The 19,155-nt window shown below is 40.4% G+C and overlaps 1 protein-coding gene across 2 annotated transcripts in view; it reads left to right on the forward strand.

Moving 5' to 3' along the window:
• The window catches only part of MTPAP (mitochondrial poly(A) polymerase), a 46,096-nt gene that overhangs the window by 16,262 nt on the left and 10,679 nt on the right, over positions 1–19,155 (forward strand). For both annotated transcript variants that reach the window (XM_089668658.1, XM_089668659.1), the window contains 3 exons: positions 4,236–4,457; positions 5,228–5,439; positions 6,188–6,414. In XM_089668658.1, coding sequence (XP_089524784.1) covers positions 4,236–4,457; positions 5,228–5,439; positions 6,188–6,414 — 661 coding nt within the window. The remainder of the gene's footprint in view (positions 1–4,235; positions 4,458–5,227; positions 5,440–6,187; positions 6,415–19,155) is intronic.

Here is a 19,155-nt window from a genome sequence, read left to right on the forward strand (position 1 = left end):
GACTACTTTGTTTCTCCTCCCTGTCAGCTTGGGCATACTGCTCTGGATGGCTGTGCACAGTACAGCCATCCAGAGCAGCGTACAGTGACGCACCAACACACCACCATCCAGTAAAACACTCCCTGCACACAGTTAACCCTTTGATCGTTCCTCATGTTAACCACTTCCTGTCTGGACACTTTTACCCCCTTCCTGTCCAAGGCAATTTTCAACTTTCAGCGCTATCACACTTTGAATGACAATTGCGCGGTCATGCAACACTGTACCCATATGATTTTTTTTACCATTTTTTTGAGACAGATAAAGCGTTATTTTGGTGGTATTTATTCACCGCTATGATTTTTATTTTTTTTGCTATGTAAATGAAAAAGTGCAAAAATTTTGAAAAAAGTGTTTTTCTTATAAAATTTTGCAAATAAATAATATTTCATCGTAAATCTTGGCCAAAATTTATTCCGTTATCTTTTTAGTAAAAAAAAAAAAATACGCCAAATTAGTTTATAACCAAAAATTATAATTTTTAAACATTTTTTTTAATTTTTATTTTTTTATATTTGTTTTTTTTGTTTTTTTTACATACTGTCACCGTAGCAGTACAGTGTCACTGTACTACTTGTGGGGGGTGATGAAGATTTTTTTTTTCTACAGTGATTGCTTTCACACCCATATAGGATGTAAAAGCAATCATTTCTCTTTCTCTCTGTCTGCATTCTTGCAGCCATTGAGAAATACTGTGTGAGCTGTGATTGGTCAGAGCTTGTCACATGGTACAAGGCTGTTGTGAATAGCCTTGTACCATGTGACCTCTGTGATCATTCACAGATTTCACACGTAGTAAGCAATGATGTCACAAGTGACATCTTGCTTACTACTTGGCATGTGATCACTGATTGGCCAATCAGTGATCATATGATCGGGACCTCGTACAGAGGTCCCGTCCGATCGGTGTTTCACTATGTCCGGAATGCTCGCCGCAGTCCCGCTAAAAGTCACTGATCGCCATTACTAGTGAAAACAAAAATTTCAGTATATATACCGCCATTTTTAAACGCTATAACGTTCACGTAAACCAATTCATTTACACGCATTGGGATTTTTTTTAGCAAAGACATGTAGCAGAATACATTTTGGTGTAAATTTTTGACAAAATTTGATTTTTTAAATTTTTTTGCTGGACATGTTTAATAGCAAACAGTAAAAAATATTGTTTTGGTTTTTTTTCTCAAAATTGTCGGCCTTTTTTTTTTTTTTTTTTTCTTTTCTATAGCGCAGAAACTAAAAACTGCACAGGCGATCAAATACCACTGAAAGAAAGCTCGATTCGAAAAAAGGACATAAATTTAATTTGGGTGCAGCTTTGCATGACCGAGCAATTGTCAGTTAAAGTAACGCAATGCCGTAACACAAAAAATGGCCTGGTCAGGAAGGGGGGTAAATCCTCAGGAGGGCAAGTGGTTAAAAAAAACTAATTTTAAGCAAATAAAAACCATGAAAAAAAAACTTTTTTAAAGCACCCCTGTCCTCCATCGTGCATACTTGCAAAAGCAGACATGTGCATAGGTCCCAAACACGTTTAAATAGCAATTCCATCACATGCGAGGTATCACTACAAATGTCAGAGTGAGAGCAATAATTCCAGGGTCATCATTCTTCATTACCGCTACACTGATAACCTATAAAGACTTTTAAAGTGTTCGCTATGGAACATTTTAGGTATTCTAGTTTGTCACCATTTCACAGGTGTGCGCAATTTTGAATCTTGACATGTTATCTATTAACTTGCTGCATCCCCATCTTTTTTTTTTTTTTATATCTTACCAAACATGGGTATTATATTGTGTTTGTGTGCACTAAAATTCATTTTAATGTGCTTTCCTGAAAATTTGCATTCGATGAATGGAATGGCTGCACGAATATCTTGTGACATACAAAAATTGCAACAGTCAACATTTTTTTCTCCAGGTCCTCTGCTTTCAGAAAATATATAATATTTGGGGGTGTCACAGTAATTTTCTAGCAAAAAATGCAGATTATACCATGCGTATTACAAAGCCAAATAGAATGTGCAGTTGCACTCAGTTTCCTCAGAGTTTAGTGAATGTGGTGAAGCTCTGCTGATTTCCTTCATCCATGATTTTTCATCATGTGCAAGCAAAATGCGTTTTTTCTTTATTTTCCTAGTACCTGCTTGGCTATTCTTTACAAAGCAAAGCTTCACCACATTGCTTAACCACTTGCCTACTGGACACTTATACCTCGTTCCTGCCCAGGCCAATTTTCAGCTTTCAGCGCTGTTGCACTTTGAATGACAATTGCGCGGTCATGCAATATTGTACCCATATGACATTTTTATCATTTTTTTTCACACAAATAGAGCTTTCTTTTGGTGGTATTTAATCACCCCTGGGTGTTTTATTTGTTGCACTATAAACAAAAAAGGAGCAAAAATTTTGAAAAAAAAAAGTTTTTCTTTGTTTCTATTATAAAACTTTTACAAACAGGTAATTTTTCTCCTTCACTGATCTGCGTTGATGAGGCTGCACTGATGGGCACGGATAAGCAGTACTGATGATGCTGCACTGATACGCGGTACTGATTGGCGCTGACTGATGGCACAGCTTAGCACTGATGGGCGGCACTGCTGGGCACAGGTGGTTGGCACTTGTGGGTGGCACTGTTGGGAACAGGTGGGTGGCCCTGCTGGGCACTGATCATCAGTGCCGATCTGTTCTCTGACAATTGCCGGTTATCGGCATCCTAGAATTGAATAGATTTTACCTTTACTAAGCATTTGAGCTTAGTTTGGTATCTTGACGCAGTCCCCTTCTCCAGAATTCCCCCCTTCTCTTCTGAACAGAATAAATCCGACACAAGCAGATAAATAGTTTCGCCACGCCCCTTCTCCTGTGAGTGACCAGCATGAGCCTCCATGTAATACATTCCAAATGGGTGGGAGTGTGTCCTCTCCCTGCTGGTCTCTGCCTTCACAAGATCAGAACTTAGCACCAGTGATTTATGACATAGATCGGCATCACTTCAGTAATGCTGTAGTTATCTAGGTAAGTGCTGACAGCTGACTATTGTCCTGCTGTATTCACAGCACCTAGCTTGTGATATGCTGTTTACAGAGTTTTACATGAGAATGTTTCCTGGTCGACATTGCCACTTTAGGATTCCTACGATTTTTAACATTAACCCCTTCCTACCAGCTTTCTTCTGATTAGCACAGATCCTGTGCTGTAAGCAGAGCTGACATAGTCACTGACACCTGTGTATTCCCCTGAATGCACTCAGGAGACATGCTCGCAGCTATAGATATATCAGATAGCTGAGGCTGGAGGGTGTGTATAACTGAGGGATTGTGTGACATCACATCTCTGCCTACTATTTTCTGGTCCTAAGCCAAGCCCACAGACCAGCAATTTTTGGAGGACTGAGACATGTTACGGGAGCTTTTTTCTGAGGTATACTCTCAGATGTATGTATGATTACATTAAAATGTATTCATTTATAGCAAAAAGTTAATTTTTTTAATATTTGCATTTATAACCACTTTAAGCTCTGTGGAAAATGAGTGCAGCTGCACTTGCAAAGTGCACAGTGTATTTGCCTTTAGTAAATCAACCCCAGTGTCTACAAATAGCCCATCCCCAGTTATGAACATAGCCATCCAAGCTGCCTTGCGGCCTCCCCACTCTGCTGAAGCTGTTGCTTGTTGCCTCCCCATTCTGATGGAGCTTATGCTTGCTTCTGGATACAGGGGAATGTGTGACAGTGCTCAGACCTGAGCAGCCTGTTACAGAGCCTGAACAGTGTCACATGTGGCATACCACAATGTCATCTCACTGTCCAAGCTCCAACACTGGAACTTAGACTGGTAAGGATGCTACATCAGAGAGGCAGAAAAGTAGCATGACTGGGCAAGTTCAGATCCACATAGGTAACAACAACAGAACCTGCAAAGCTGTATATGAAATGTAGTTCTGAAACCATGAAACAGCGAAAAATAATTCCACCAAAAGACATTTGAGATGTTTTATAATATAACAGTGTCTCCTTAATGTCAAGTGTAAAATCTGCTTGTGCTGGTGTTTGTTCTAATTTAATAGATTTTGTCCATTTGCAGCACAGCTTTCTATTGACAGAACTGTCTATGTATCTTAATGTTGGACAGTTGAGATGTTTTTCATAATAGCTGCCTACTTACACTGTATACTTGTATGTTTTGCTGTCAGATTGTAGATCAAGCTCATATCATCTTAGATGAACTTCAGCTAACAGAGGAAAGTATCAGAGTTCGTTATCTGGTCAGCTCTTTAGTCAGTGACATCGCCACTGCCTACTTCCCTGAAGCCACTGTTCATCTCTATGGCTCCAGTGTTAATTCCTTTGGAAAGATGGGATGTGACTTGGACCTCTTCTTAAATTTGGATAGTTTAAAAGATGTGTCTGGAAAGGTAAGTCCACTTTTGGTTGGGTATTGATGTACTTGGCATTCATAACGTTCTGGTTACTTAAAGCTGAAATCCAAGCAATCGCCTTGATACACAGTTGAAATACATAGGTAATGGGATGGGTTAACCTGGCATGGTATTTGTAGTTATATTCAGCCAGTCTTGTTACCCTGCATCCCTTCCAGACAGCACAACGAGGTCCTGTGCTGACTTCACAGCAAGCAAGCAATACAGCCTGGCCCAAGATCCACCCTGACCTTTGTTTGGAAAATAAAATAACACACTGATAAGGGAATCCCTCTGTTCTCCCATCTTGTAAGCATGGTAATTCAGTGACTAGTAGTACTGTCCAAAGCAATGGATCAACAATTGGCTTGCTGGGGATCACCGGAATTTAATATCAAGACGGATTCAGGTACTTTTACTGGTTCTAAAATTCATTGAGCGATTGTCTGATGAAACATAACTGGCTTTTCTGTCTGCCTGGAGTTCAGCTTTATCTTTAATTATATTGGGTATTTAGTCTAGTGATATTGCACTGGTCCAGAGAATATTGCCAGCATAGCTGCATGCTAATGTACATAAAGGATATCTGAACCCAATAATATATGAAAATATAATATATTTCAGCTCACTGGTCCATTTATGTGGTAGGTGCATTCATTTTTTGGGTAATTACATTTTCTACATGCATAAACAATACCTGTTGACCTCGGAAGAAGTGTCCTTATTTTTTATGTTCTCCTCATGGATTTTCTTTTTGTTTCTGTCAGCCTGCTAGTTCATTCGTCACAGAATATTGGATGAGACAGGTCTCCTCTGGCAGAGTAGCCCAGCAGAAGGTTCTTTCTGTCATTGGTGAATGTATTGAAAGTTTTGGCCCTGGGTGCACAGAAGTGCATAAAATCCTGAGTGCACGCTGCCCTCTGGTACGCTTTTACCACCAGTCCGCGGGTCTTCACTGTGACCTCACAGCAGACAATGAGTAAGTATGTCGTGTTTTTCATTTCTACGTTTGAATGCTCTTTTGAATTAGTTTTGTATATGGTAAGAGAAAACCCTGGAGCCAGGTAGACACTTGACCAGGAGAAGCCCACGTCAAACACACTGATGAAGTACTGTGATAAGACACCGTTTGATAACGTGCCCATGACTTAACGCAGCACCTCATACCACTCACCGAGTATTGGTGGATGAGTGTAGCATAGGCGATAGGTTTTTGTCTCTTATTATATGGAGACAACTGATGGAAGTCGGGATTGTAAATGAAAATGTTGCGTACCTGACCGTGAGGCCACTGGAACCTAACCTGGACAAGTGAGGACACATTAGGCATGAGTTTTATATTTACATCTATGCTGTCCAGGATATACTTTTGAGTTTAATAATGCACATATCTCAACCCTAAAGAGCCAGGTGATTTACATAATAGGGAAGGATAAACCTATGATTAGTAGGTGTGAGTATATTCAGTATTTTTTGCTCTCTTGCTGGGACTTTCTATATAAATTGATTTAAAAAATCTGAAAAAACATTGCAACGCACGTCAAATGACGTACAATATGTCATGCATTTTTGTTTATGGTGTGAACAGATCCTAAATCTATCAGCTGACTGATAGGGCTGGAATGAGTTACTCCAGGAAATGTGAAGGTGATAATATCTTCTATACAATAACTGTCTTCCTAAATGCTGATTTTTTTTTTTTTTTTTTTTTTTCTTCTGTGATGTAGAATTGCGCTGAGAACTTCAGAGCTTTTGTACATATTTGGGAACATTGATAGTCGAGTGCGACCTCTTGTCTTCACTTTGCGTTGTTGGGCTCGTGTGCATGGGATCACTAGCTCTGTGTCTGGACACTGGATCACTAACTTCTCCCTCACCACGATGATCTTGTTCTTCTTACAGAAGAGAAATTCACCTGTTATCCCAACTCTAGATCAGCTGAAGAATCTTGCAGGTAAAAAAAAAATACATTCTCCTTCACCAACATGATATCCAGTGCTCAAAACACCCCATCAAAATGCACACTCACCATGTGCTGGTGATAAACCAGCATATCTTTATATATCCAGCAATCCACCACAATGCTCCAGTTATTAGGAAATCCTCTCATATCCAATTAGCACATGTGAATAGAAAACATACTCGCCATTGTGCAATATCATCCAGCTAGTTGTTTGGTAACAAAACCCCCCTTAAAATCGCACTCACAATGAGGAAAAGACAAGCAAACATTGATTAGGAGCCACAGGCTCTGTTTCCGGCGTCTCATCCGCCCACCCTCAACCAAGATGGCGATGGTACAACAACGTGGTCCGGACACATGGGATAGCGTGCGGGATGACGTCACCAATAGCCACAACTAACGCGTTTCATCAGACGACTTCTTCTGAGGGAGTGGTCAACAGTGCATGGAGAGCGCTCTTATAGATACCACTCCTTCCTGATTGGCCCAATTACTACAGCAACAGGTGCAATGTATTAACCCTAATATAAATGATCTAATCCATACACCCGAATACCTCGTTGCAACAACGCCATCTTGTGCATAGATAGTATAACTACAGGGTAATTATAATACAAATCAATGCAATAGCAATCTGCACAATCTCAATACATATCAATGTAATAACAATCAACACGATTATAATTATACATCCAATAACATATTAATATATTAAAACAAATATTATTATTATTCTGCATCAATCAAAAAGTAAACAAAAATAAATAATAAAAATAATAAAATTAAAAAAACTTAGGCATCACGAAAAAAACAATTTAAATCCAGTTCCACATTCAATCCCTTAGGAGTCAAAGCTTCAGTTAGATATATCCATTTAGTTTCACATTTAGATAGCTCTCTCACTCTATTGGAACCCCTCCAAGCTTTAGGGATAGATTCAATAGCCCAAAATTTCAAACCGGTGGGATTACAGTTGTGATGTTTCTTAAAGTGTAATGACACACTATGATATTTATAACCCTTACTAATATTCCTCAGATGTTCCAATATCCTGACTTTAAGCTGTCTCTTGGTTCTCCCAATATATATTAAACCAAAAGGACATTCCAAACCATACACCACATACGTGGACTCACATGTCAGAAAAGAGGATATCTCAAACTCCCTACGATTGGAATTGGAGATAAAACTTCTCAATCCCTTGAATTTGAAATTAACCAAACTACATGCAGTGCATTTTTTACAAGAGTAAAAACCTTTCCTATCAGCAAACAATTTCAAAGACCTAGGAGGGTCCAAAGTTTTCCGAACTATTTTATCACCAATAGTGGGAGCCTTCCTATAGATAAATACTGGTCTTTCGGGGATAACATTCCCTATAACTTTATCAAGCCTCAAAATATGCCAATGTTTGTGGAAAATAGCCTCAACCATCTTAAATTGTATATGGTAATTAGAGATAAACCCCCACTGATGTCTATCATTCAAGATCTGTCTCGGTTTCTCTTCCAACAGCTGATCTCTAGGTATCAATTGAACCTGATCCACTATGTCCTGAAGTTTATCTAATTTATAGCCCTTATCTACAAACCTATTGGCAAGAATATCTGCTTGAACCCGAAAGACCTCGTCCTGACTGCAATTCCTCCTCACTCTCATTATTTGACCCTTAGGTATGTTCTTCAGCCATTGGGGATGATGTCCACTAATTATTGGCAGATAACTATTCCTATCGGTGGGCTTGAAATAGGTCTTAGTAAACAGTGAATCAAAAACCCTAAAGATCGTGAGATCCAAAAAATGTATTGATTCAGTGCTATACTGATATTCCAACTTAATATTATTAGGATTATTATTCAGGCTTACAAGAAAACTCGATAGTTCTCCATCACCAGCCCAGACCATAAAAATGTCATCAATAAATCTCTTGTAAAGCAATATCTGCTCACGTCGATGGTTGAAAACAAATCTGTCCTCCCATTCAGACATAAAGAGGTTCGCTATACTAGGCACAAAGCGAGCTCCCATCGCTACACTCCTTTTCTGGGAAAAGAAATTATGATCATACCAAAAGTAATTGTGGGATAAACAGAATTCAAGAGTGTCTCTCAAAAATTTCTTTTGGTTATGCGGTAAGTCTTCTCTCCATCTTAAGGCCCAATTGAGGGCCAGCAAAGCGTCATCATGTTGTATAATAGTGTACAAAGACGACACATCTGCCGTAACTAAATATATCCTCGGATGACCAGAAATTCGTATTTCATATTTAATTCCTAGTGTGAATAGAATTCCTATTATTTACACTCTACCAAAAATTCACAAAAATGAATGTAGTTTGGTTAATTTCAAATTCAAGGGATTGAGAAGTTTTATCTCCAATTCCAATCGTAGCGAGTTTGAGATATCCTCTTTTCTGACATGTGAGTCCACATATGTGGTGTATGGTTTGGAATGTCCTTGTGGTTTAATATATATATTGGGAGAACCAAGAGACAGCTTAAAGTCAGGATATTGGAACATTTGAGGAATATTAGTAAGGGTTATAAATATCATAGTGTGTCATTACACTTTAAGAAATATCACAACTGTAACCCCACCGGTTTGAAATTTTGGGCTATTGAATCTATCCCTAAAGCTTGGAGGGGTTCCAATAGAGTGAGAGAGCTATCTAAATGTGAAACTAAATGGATATATCTAACTGAAGCTTTGACTCCTAAGGGATTGAATGTGGAACTGGATTTAAATTGTTTTTTTCGTGATGCCTAAGTTTTTTTAATTTTATTATTTTTATTATTTATTTATAATTTTTTTTACTTTTTGATTATTGATGCAGACTAATATTTATTTTAATATTTTAATGTTATTGGATGTATAATTATAATTGTGTTGATTGTTATTACATTGATATGTATTATAATTACCCTGTAGTTATACTATCTATGCACAAGATGGCGTTGTTGCAACAAGGTAGTCCGGTGTATGGATTAGATCATTTATATTAGGGTTAATACATTGCACCTGTTGCTGTAGTAATTGGGCCAATCAGGAAGGAGTGGTATCTATAAGAGCGCTCTCCATGCACTGTTGACCACTCCCTCAGAAGAAGTCGTCTGACGAAATGCGTTAGAGTGTGGCTATCGGTGACGTCATCCTGCACGCTATCCCATGTGTCCGGACCACGTGGTTGTACCATCGTCATCTTGGTTGAGGGTGGGCGGATGAGACGCCGGAAACAAAGCCTGTGGCTCCCAATCAATGTTTGCTAGTCTTTTCCTCATTGTGAGTGCGATTTTAAGGGGGGTTTTGTTACCAAACAACTAGCTGGATGATATTGCACAATGGCGAGTATGTTTTCTATTCATGTGCTAATTGGATATGAGAGGATTTCCTAATAACCGGAGCATTGTGGTGGATTGCTGGATATATAAAGATATGCTGGTTTATCACCAGCACATGGTGAGTGTGCATTTTGATGGGGTGTTTTGAGCACTGGATGTCACGTTCGTGAAGGAGGATCTCATAATCCCATTATTTCATTTATGAAAGGATCATTCATGGACTTTTTTTTTTAATAGACTTATTTATTTATTTTTGATATTTATTTATTTATTTGTGATATTTATTTATGTGCACATATGTGGTGATGAATTTATTTATTTAATAATTTATATATGAACATTCACATATTTATTTAATTGTAGGTGTAGAGTTGCACTATTATTTGTGGTTGGTTGTCATCTCATTTTTCATTATTTACAGTCATTATTATTATTAATAGCAGCTCCTACTATATATAATTTTCGTTGAGGTACATTGGCGCAATGATGTTGGTTTATTAAGTGTCCTGTGAGATATCTATATTGACACTGATGGTGATCAACCTTTTGGTAAAAAGAAAATTCAGTTATTGCAGGAAGACTTTACCACTACAATTTCTAGAACTTCAGCACAAGTCTCAGACCAGCATGATAGATCTTTGGCTGCCTCCTACCTGGCCTATAGACAAATGACAACTGAGCAGGAGTGCGTTTTATCCTGATGGAAGTCATGTGAAGTCCTCCCAGAATCTCGCCTCGTGTGCCCCACGGGCCACTCTGAGGTGCGATCTGTCACCTGCTTTTTCCACCGGAAATGGGATGGCAGATCAGTGTACCGGGCCGCTGTCGGTACCATGTGATCTCTGTGACCAATCACAGCAAATCACATGGCAATTGTACACAGTTAACAGCTTCCATGTCAGTCACGGTGATCACATGGTACAGACAGGACCAATCAGCCCATCTGTACCATGTGATTAGCTGTGGCCAACAGCTAATCACAATAGCACATACTGGTTGAATGGATTTCATTCATCAAAAATGGTTGCTTATAAAAGTGATTATCACTGTTATAAGCAATCATAGTGTGTGTAAAAAAAAAAAGGTGGAAAAAAAGCTGTCCAGTCACCCCATAGTAGCACAGTGTTACTATGGTAATACTTATGGTAACACGATATTGCTCGTGTCACAGTATGTAAATAATTTTTTTAAAAATGGAACAAAATTATTAAAAGTTGAAATCACCACCACACCAATTATGATGATGATGCTGTCATGCACTGGTGACAGTATGTAAAAATGTGAGTAAAAAAAAAAAATTTAACTAATTTTCACAAAATTGTCAAAGTTGCTTTGCCTCTTACTAAATAACTTGAACTGTCTACTTTCCAAAAAGGGTCATTTGGGGGTATTTGTACTGTCCTGACATTTTATGGCCTCAAGAAATGAGATTTTCAGATATATATCCCATAGTTTGTGGACTATGTAACTTTCCTACATACTAAATAATAAATACCAATTTGGGTTTTCTCTCACCAAAGAAATGTATACATTTAGGCCTAAATTTATGAAGATTATTTATTTGCAAAATGTTATAACTGAAACGAAGATAAAAGTTTCTTTTTATCTTTAGCAAAAAATAAAAAAACCCAGTGGTGATTAAATATCACCAAAATAAAGCTACAGTGTTGCATGAGCACGCAATTGTCATTCAGTGTGTGACAGCACTGAAAGCTGAAAATTGGCCTGGTCAGTAAGGGGGTGAAAGTGTCGCCGGTATTGAAGTGCTTGAAGAGACCATGCCACCAGAACATTTATTTTAGCAAAAATCTTCCCATTAGATTATATGTGCACTTGATGTAATGTATAAAAGCCTCCCTTGTATGAACATCTAGCCAAGGGTTATGTAGGGAGGAAAGGGGGTGGAAGAACTGGACCAGCAGAGAGTATTTAGATTATTCATGAAGAGCACAGGGCTATGCCATGGTAGGAGGGTGGGGGCTGTGAATTCTCCTGGAGCTTTCAGGTGTTTTATTAACTTCAAAGGCACATTTTAAATCAATAAAAAATAGTTTATGCAAAGGAAAAACACTTTAAATCAGCATTTAAAAATGTGATTTTTACCTGCATTTTTTTAAGTTGGTGACAGGTTTTACGGAACACCGTGCCCGATCCCTGCCCTTCTCATCAACTCGTGACAAAAGACCAGCCAATCTCACACCGCGCTGTCACTTGCGTAACAATGCCACTCTCAGCTGCACCCTGCACAAAGATTTTTCAGCTCACGGGACCACAATGTGCCCACAGCCTGAGAGCGATTGTCACTGGGTTAGGTTAATTACGCAATTAACCCTTCACACTGCCACCACCGCCTTTTTACAGAGCAGGAGGAAACTCACAAATCCTAGCAATAACACTGTTTTTGGCATAAGCATCTATCACCACGGACAAGTGTATGCAGAGGATTAATACATACAGTAGCACTCTTCAAGAGACAGGGATTCTTTAGTTTGCATTAAAAGCTTTAGAGACCGTTTCAACACTTTTCAAAATAGGGTTTATTACTAAAAAGGTTAAAATGGTGCAATTAAAATATTTATAGAAAAAGATGTTACAAAGACATAAAGAGATCAATAAAGCAACAGAGAATTAAAAGAAAGGAGTTAAGAAGGCAGAATACTTGCAAAGTCCTGGTTTAGCAGATTCCAATTGTCCGAGCAAAAATGTTTCCTTGGTTCCCAAGTCCATTAAGATGTTTCTTGGTTGTTGTTAAACGAGAGCTCCCTTCACAAGGCCTGTCAGTTCTTTTCTATGATATTAAACGGGTGTTGCCTGAGAACAACTGACCAATCATCCAGTTTAGGGGATGGGTGCTAGGAGGTCACTAAATTCATGACCAAGTCCCAACTAGAAGTTCATACTAATATTAATAACTTCCAGTATGTGCAGTTGGTATTCTAGCAACTGGCAGGTTAATATTCAGAATAATATTTCAAACCCAGAGATACCAAACACAGCGTACCTTTATCACCCAGGAGGGAAGAGACCACTTTCTCCCCTTTCCTATGTGCAAACATAGTCCGGTATGGCCTTGTTTGGTTCGGTATGATACTCCCCATTCAAATATATTGCTAATATTAATGTGCCCTGTTCCTGTTGAATTCTGTGAATTGTATGTGGAATTGTTGCATGTGGAATAGACATTTTATGGTACGCTCTGCATTCCTAGAGCTCTATAGGCCTAACAGGTCATGTGTGACGGCTGGACTGAGTTATTGTTTTTCGACAGGGCAGGGGAAAGTGGTTTTCATGGTTCTTGAAAAATAGACATCCTGCCTAGACTAATTAGTGGTTTACAGCTTTGGAGCTGGCATCTATTTGTGTTTTAATTAAGATAAGAGGCTCTTTTGAAGTTTGTTAAAAGTTACAGCTACAAATTCCATAATTTGCAAAGGAGTAGGGGGAAAGAATAGGAACACTGCTCATGAAACCAAAATGGCTGAGACCTTAACAAGATGGCTGTCGCATACAGCTTCTATGTCTCTATTGCGCATAATTGTTACAGCAGGGTCTCTCTGGCATTTCTGGTAGTGTTAAAACTTGCCCACCCCAATCTGCACTCATTGCTATTGGCCATTGAGGCAAATCATCATCGCAATGGGCCACTTGGACTTTGTTGGAGGGAGTGGAAAGGCTTCAGCACTATCTGGAAGTGTCTGAGCTTTGAAGATAAGAACTGTGTAGGATTCATAGCAGCAGGAATGTTTTTGGCCTAGTCCATTTTGTGTTTTCTATATTTATTATCGCCAGGAATAAAAAGAATATTGTTTACATTTCTTTTTCAGGAGGATATAAAATATTGCATATACGTATTTTGTATGTTTTTAGTTGGTAGGGGGAGCACTCAGCTCCTTTCCGCATTTTTTTCTGTCACTTTGTAGTCTGAAAAAAAAAGCCTGCTTTTTACCGATACCAACAGCTCAAGGTGACATCTTGCACAAACCGCTAAATGCCTCATCGCAGCGACGCATCACTTATTAAATGGCTCAGTCCAAAATTCCAGTCATAGAAATGGTGCCTCCAAGTGCTGTTGCTTTATCTAACTTGGAGTGCACAGGAATCCTTTTGTCATGGATTGAAGTTACTTATAAAACAAAGAATGAATGGAAGTAAAAAAATAAACTAGGATTGCTCCGATTTTTTTTTTTTTTTTTTTTTTTTTCTTTTTTAAATGAGTGAGTATGAGTACTGATTGCTGATACCTTTGCGGTGCGATTTGAGCCCATACAAAGTGAATGGCTGCAAATCTCACTGCAAAGAATCACATGGGATTTAAACAGGAATGTGGTGTGATTAGGCTGAAATCACACAGCAAAGGTATCAGTTTCAGGTGTCTGACCATTTGCACGGGTTGTTGTGCAAATGCTTAGTATTGGTATCAGTGCAACCCTAAAATAAATAAAACCATTAATGGAAATTCTATAACTAAAATAATGTCAAGCCCAAACCTTTACCTGTTCCTTTTAAAGGATAAGTTCACCTTTAGGAACATGTTACACCTATATTTGGGGTTTAACATGTACCATGCTCCTATGTACCCACCTCCTGCCGCCAGTGCTCCTCGAACTGTGAAAGCGGATGGGGGATCCTCTCCCCGCATCTGCTGTCACAACTTAAAAACAGCAATGCCATACGGCTCTGTCCACACAGCCGCATTGTTCATTCACAGTTTTCTGTGAATGAATAGACTACAAGTACTGTGAGCCATGGCAGCTGGCAGCTTGTAGTTCTCAATGAACAGCGAGGCGCTGATGAGCGCTGTCGTAGTTCATTGATCTTCCTACTCTGACAACTGCCTGCATCAGAGGTACAGACAGCTATCCCAAGAGTTTGCAGGAGCCTTGCATGGTACTCATAGTCTGCTGATTGCAAGTGCAATGCTCTGCAGGCTCCTTAGAAAAAAAAAATTAATAAATGCACTTTTTTTTTTACCTGCAAAAAAAATGTGCATTTATTTTCAAAAGGTGAACTTATCCTTTAACCACTTGAGCCCCAGAGGATTTACCCCCCTTAATGACCAGGCCTTTTTTTGCTGTTTGGCGCTGCACTAATTCAAATGATAATTGCGCGGTCATGCAATGCTATACCCAAACAAAATTTACGTCCTTTTTTTCACACAAATAGAGCTTTCTTTTGGTGGTATTTGATCACCTGTGCGCTTTTTATTTTTTGCGCTATAAACAAAAAAACCACAAAAATTTTGAAAAAAAACAATATTTTCTACTTTCAGCTATAAAAAATATATCGTAAACTCAAAGTTAGTCATAAATTTAAGCCAAAATGTATTCTTCTACATGTTTTTGGTAAAAAAAATCCCAATAAGTGTATATTGATTGCTTTATGTGAAAGTTATAGCGTCTACAAACTATGGTATAGATACTGTAATTTATGCCTTTTTTTGCTATACAGCGCTGCACTAACTCAAATGATAATTGCGCGGTCATGCAATGCTGCACCCAAACGAAAATTACGTCCTTTTTTTCACACAAATAGAGCTTTCTTTTGGTGGTATTTGATCACCTGTGCGCTTTTTATTTTTTGCGCTATAAACAAAAAAACCACAAAAATTTTGAAAAAAAACAATATTTTCTACTTTCAGCTATAAAAAAATATATCGTAAACTCAAAGTTAGTCATAAATTTAAGCCAAAATGTATTCTGCTACATGTTTTTGGTAAAAAAAATCCCGTGCATTAGTGGGCAAACTGGCGCTATCTAGGAGGGGCGCTAACACTATCGGAAGTCACCAGTGACACTAATACAGTGATCAGTAAAAATCTGTTCACTGTAATCAATGACACTGGTGACAGGGCAGTGAAGGGGTTAACTGGGGGGGGGGGGGGCGATCAAGGGGTTAAATGGGATTACTGGTGTACTAGCGGGCAATCTGGCGCTATCTGGGAGGGGCGCTAACACTATCGGAAGTCGCCAGCGACACTGATACAGTGATCAGTAAAAATTGGTTCACTGATCAGTGACACTGGTGACAGGGCAGTGAAGGGGTTAACTGGGGGGGGGGTGATCAAGGGGTTAAACGGGATTACTGGTGTACTGGCGGGCAAACTGGCCCTATCTGGGAGGGGCGCTAACACTATCGGAAGTCGCCAGCGACACTGATACAGTGATCAGTAAAAATTGGTTCACTGATCAGTGACACTGGTGACAGGGCAGTGAAGGGGTTAACTGGGGGGGGGGGCGATCAAGGGATTAAACGGGATTACTGGTGTACTGGCGGGCAAACTGGCGCTATCTGGGAGGGGCGCTAACTCTATCGGAAGTCGCCAGCGACACTGATACAGTGATCAGTAAAAATTGGTTCACTGATCAGTGACACTGGTGACAGGGCAGTGAAGGGGTTAACTGGAGGGGGGGGGGGGGGGGTGATCAAGGGATTAAACGGGATTACTGGTGTACTGGCGGGCAATCTGGCGCTATCTGGGAGGGGCGCTAACTCTATCGGAAGTCGCCAGCGACACTGATACAGTGATAAGTAAAAATTGGTTCACTGATCAGTGACACTGGTGACAGGGCAGTGCAGGGGTTAACTGGGGGGGGCGATCAAGGGGTTAAACGGGATTACTGGTGTACTGGCGGGCAAACTGGCGCTATCTGGGAGGGGCGCTAACTCTATCGGAAGTCGCCAGCGACACTGATACAGTGATCAGTAAAAATTGGTTCACTGATCAGTGACACTGGGTGACAGGCAGTGAAGGGTTTAACTGGAGGGGGGGGGGGGGCGATCAAGGGGTTAAACGGGATTACTGGTGTACTGGCGGGCAATCTGGCGCTATCTGGGAGGGGCGCTAACTCTATCGGAAGTCGCCAGTGACACTGATACAGTGATCTGTAAAAATTGGTTCACTGATCAGTGACACTGGGTGACAGGGCAGTGAAGGGGTTAACTGGAGGGGGGGGCGATCAAGGGGTTAAACGGGATTACTGGTGTACTGGCGGGCAAACTGGCGCTATCTGGGAGGGGCGCTAACTCTATCGGAAGTCGCCAGCGACACTGATACAGTGATCAGTAAAAATTGGTTCACTGATCAGTGACACTGGGTGACAGGGCAGTGAAGGGGTTAACTGGAGGGGGTGATCAAGGGGTTAAACGGGATTACTGGTGTACTGGCGGGCAATCTGGCGCTATCTGGGAGGGGCGCTAACTCTATCGGAAGTCGCCAGCGACACTGATCAGTAAAAATCGCTTCACTGATCAGTAACACTGGTGACAGGGCAGTGAAGGGTTAACTGGAGGGGGGGGGGCGATCAGGGGGTTAAATGTGTCCTAGAGTGTTCTAACTGTAGTGTAGTGCTTGTGTACTCACTTTTTGGATGTCTTCTTCTCTGTCTGGAACGGAATGTGTCCAGGCAGAGAAGAATGACATCATATCCTGCCCTGTGTATGTCAACACAGGACAGGATAGGACAGGGACCGATCATGTGATTTCAGCCAGAAATCACTGGCTGAAATCTAATGATTGATCCCTCCTGGATCAAATAGTGTCACCCGCGGGTCGGCGGGAGCGCGCGCGCGCGCCCCCTGCCGGCGAAAGTGTCGGGAGCGCGGAACCCATTTTTAAACGTGGTTTTGCGCTCCACTGCCGCCCTGCACACGTATATACACAGTGGCAGGGCGGCAAGCGGTTAAGGATATGGGACATTATTTGCCATTTGTTTATCGTCTTGAACAGGAGTAAGGATCTGTCTTAAAAATGACTAGTGCTCTTTAGCATTTGAACTGATATATACATTTTTATCTGGACACAGCTTCTATTTATAGATTTTTCAGCCTATTTCCCTAGGAAGTGGACACTGAATAGCAGACAGACATATCTCAAGCCAATTCTGTTTAGAATGTGTGCATTCAGTGAGTCATTTGTCAGTGTATGTTTCCAACGAAAGTGACAGTTTGCCAAGCACTTTGTGCAAGGGCCATTCATGTGGAACCCCCCAGAGATATGAGTCACTTGTCCTTCTCACACTGTGTAATAATACAGCCATTGCACAGGCAGAGCATGCTCTACTATTTTGGTCTAAGGGGGTCTCATGCCTTTAATATTTTAAATTTGTGTCTAAATATTTTGAAGGTGAACTCTGTGCAGATCTAAGAACACTAGGATGTGTTTAAAGATTAATATATTTTACGTAGAACTAGTATAAACTGCTCAGTTTGTCTTGAAAGTAACATGAAGTCCGCTGCATGCAGCACTCTAACCAGTTAGGGCACTACTGCATTTCACAACACACCAAGTGCACCCTATAGTTTGTCTTTAAAGAGAACCAAACCATTGTCAATTTTATTTTCAATATAGATTTTCAAACATATTTTTATTGATATAAAATCTTTATTGTATGGGGTGCATGCATATTTTGGTATGTTTAATAAGAAAGCCCCTTCACTTGTTGACTTTTCATGCAGACTGAGAATCTAGATGGCATTGTATCTGCTAGAATAGCAGGATGAAGATGCGTCCTATCCTGTACCAGGCTCACATTTGTAACTTGCCAATTGAAAATAGGAAAGATATGAAGTGTTAATGCATTTTTTTCCTGAACATAATACATAAATATATACTCTATATTGCCAAAAGTATTTGGACGTCTGCCTTTACACGCATCCCAGTCTTTGTCCATAGGGTTCAATATTGAGTTGGCCCACCCTTTGTAGCTATAACCGCTTCAACTCTTCTGGGAAGGCTGTCCACATGGTTTAAGAGGGTGTCTGTGGGAAGGTTTGACCATTTTTCCAGAAGCGCATTTGTGAGGTCAGGCACTGATGTCGGACGAGAAGGCCTGGCTCGCAGTCTCCGCTCTAATTCATCCCAAAGGTGTTCTATCGGGTTGAGGTCAGGGGTCTGTGCAGGCCAGTCAAGTTCCTTCACCCCAAACTTGCTCATCCATGTCTTTATGGACCTTGCTTTGTGCACTGGTGCGTAGTCATGTTGGATCAGGAAGGCGCCATCGCCAAACTGTTCCCACAAAGTTGGGAGCATGAAGTTGTCCAAAATGTCTTGGTATGCTGATGCCTTAAGAGTTCCCTTCCCTGGAACTAAGGGGCCAAGGCCAACCCCTGAAAAACAATCCCACAGCATAATCCCCCCTCCACCAAACTTTACACTTGGCACAATGCAGTCAGGCAAGTATCATTCTCCTGGCAACTGCCAAACCCAGACACGTCCATCAGATTGCCAGACTGAGAAGCACGTGATTCATCACTCCAGAAAACATGTCTCAACTGCCCTAGAGTCCAGTGGCGGTGTGCTTTACACCACTGCATCCGACGCCTTGCATTGCACTTGGTTCTGTAAGGCTTGGATGCAGCTGCTTGGCCATGGAAACCCATTCCATGAAGCTCTCTA

This window comes from Staurois parvus, unplaced genomic scaffold (assembly GCF_062004578.1).
Source record: "Staurois parvus isolate SC_StPar_1 unplaced genomic scaffold, SC_StPar_1.0 ptg000061l, whole genome shotgun sequence".
Classification (NCBI taxonomy): Eukaryota; Metazoa; Chordata; class Amphibia; order Anura; family Ranidae; genus Staurois; species Staurois parvus.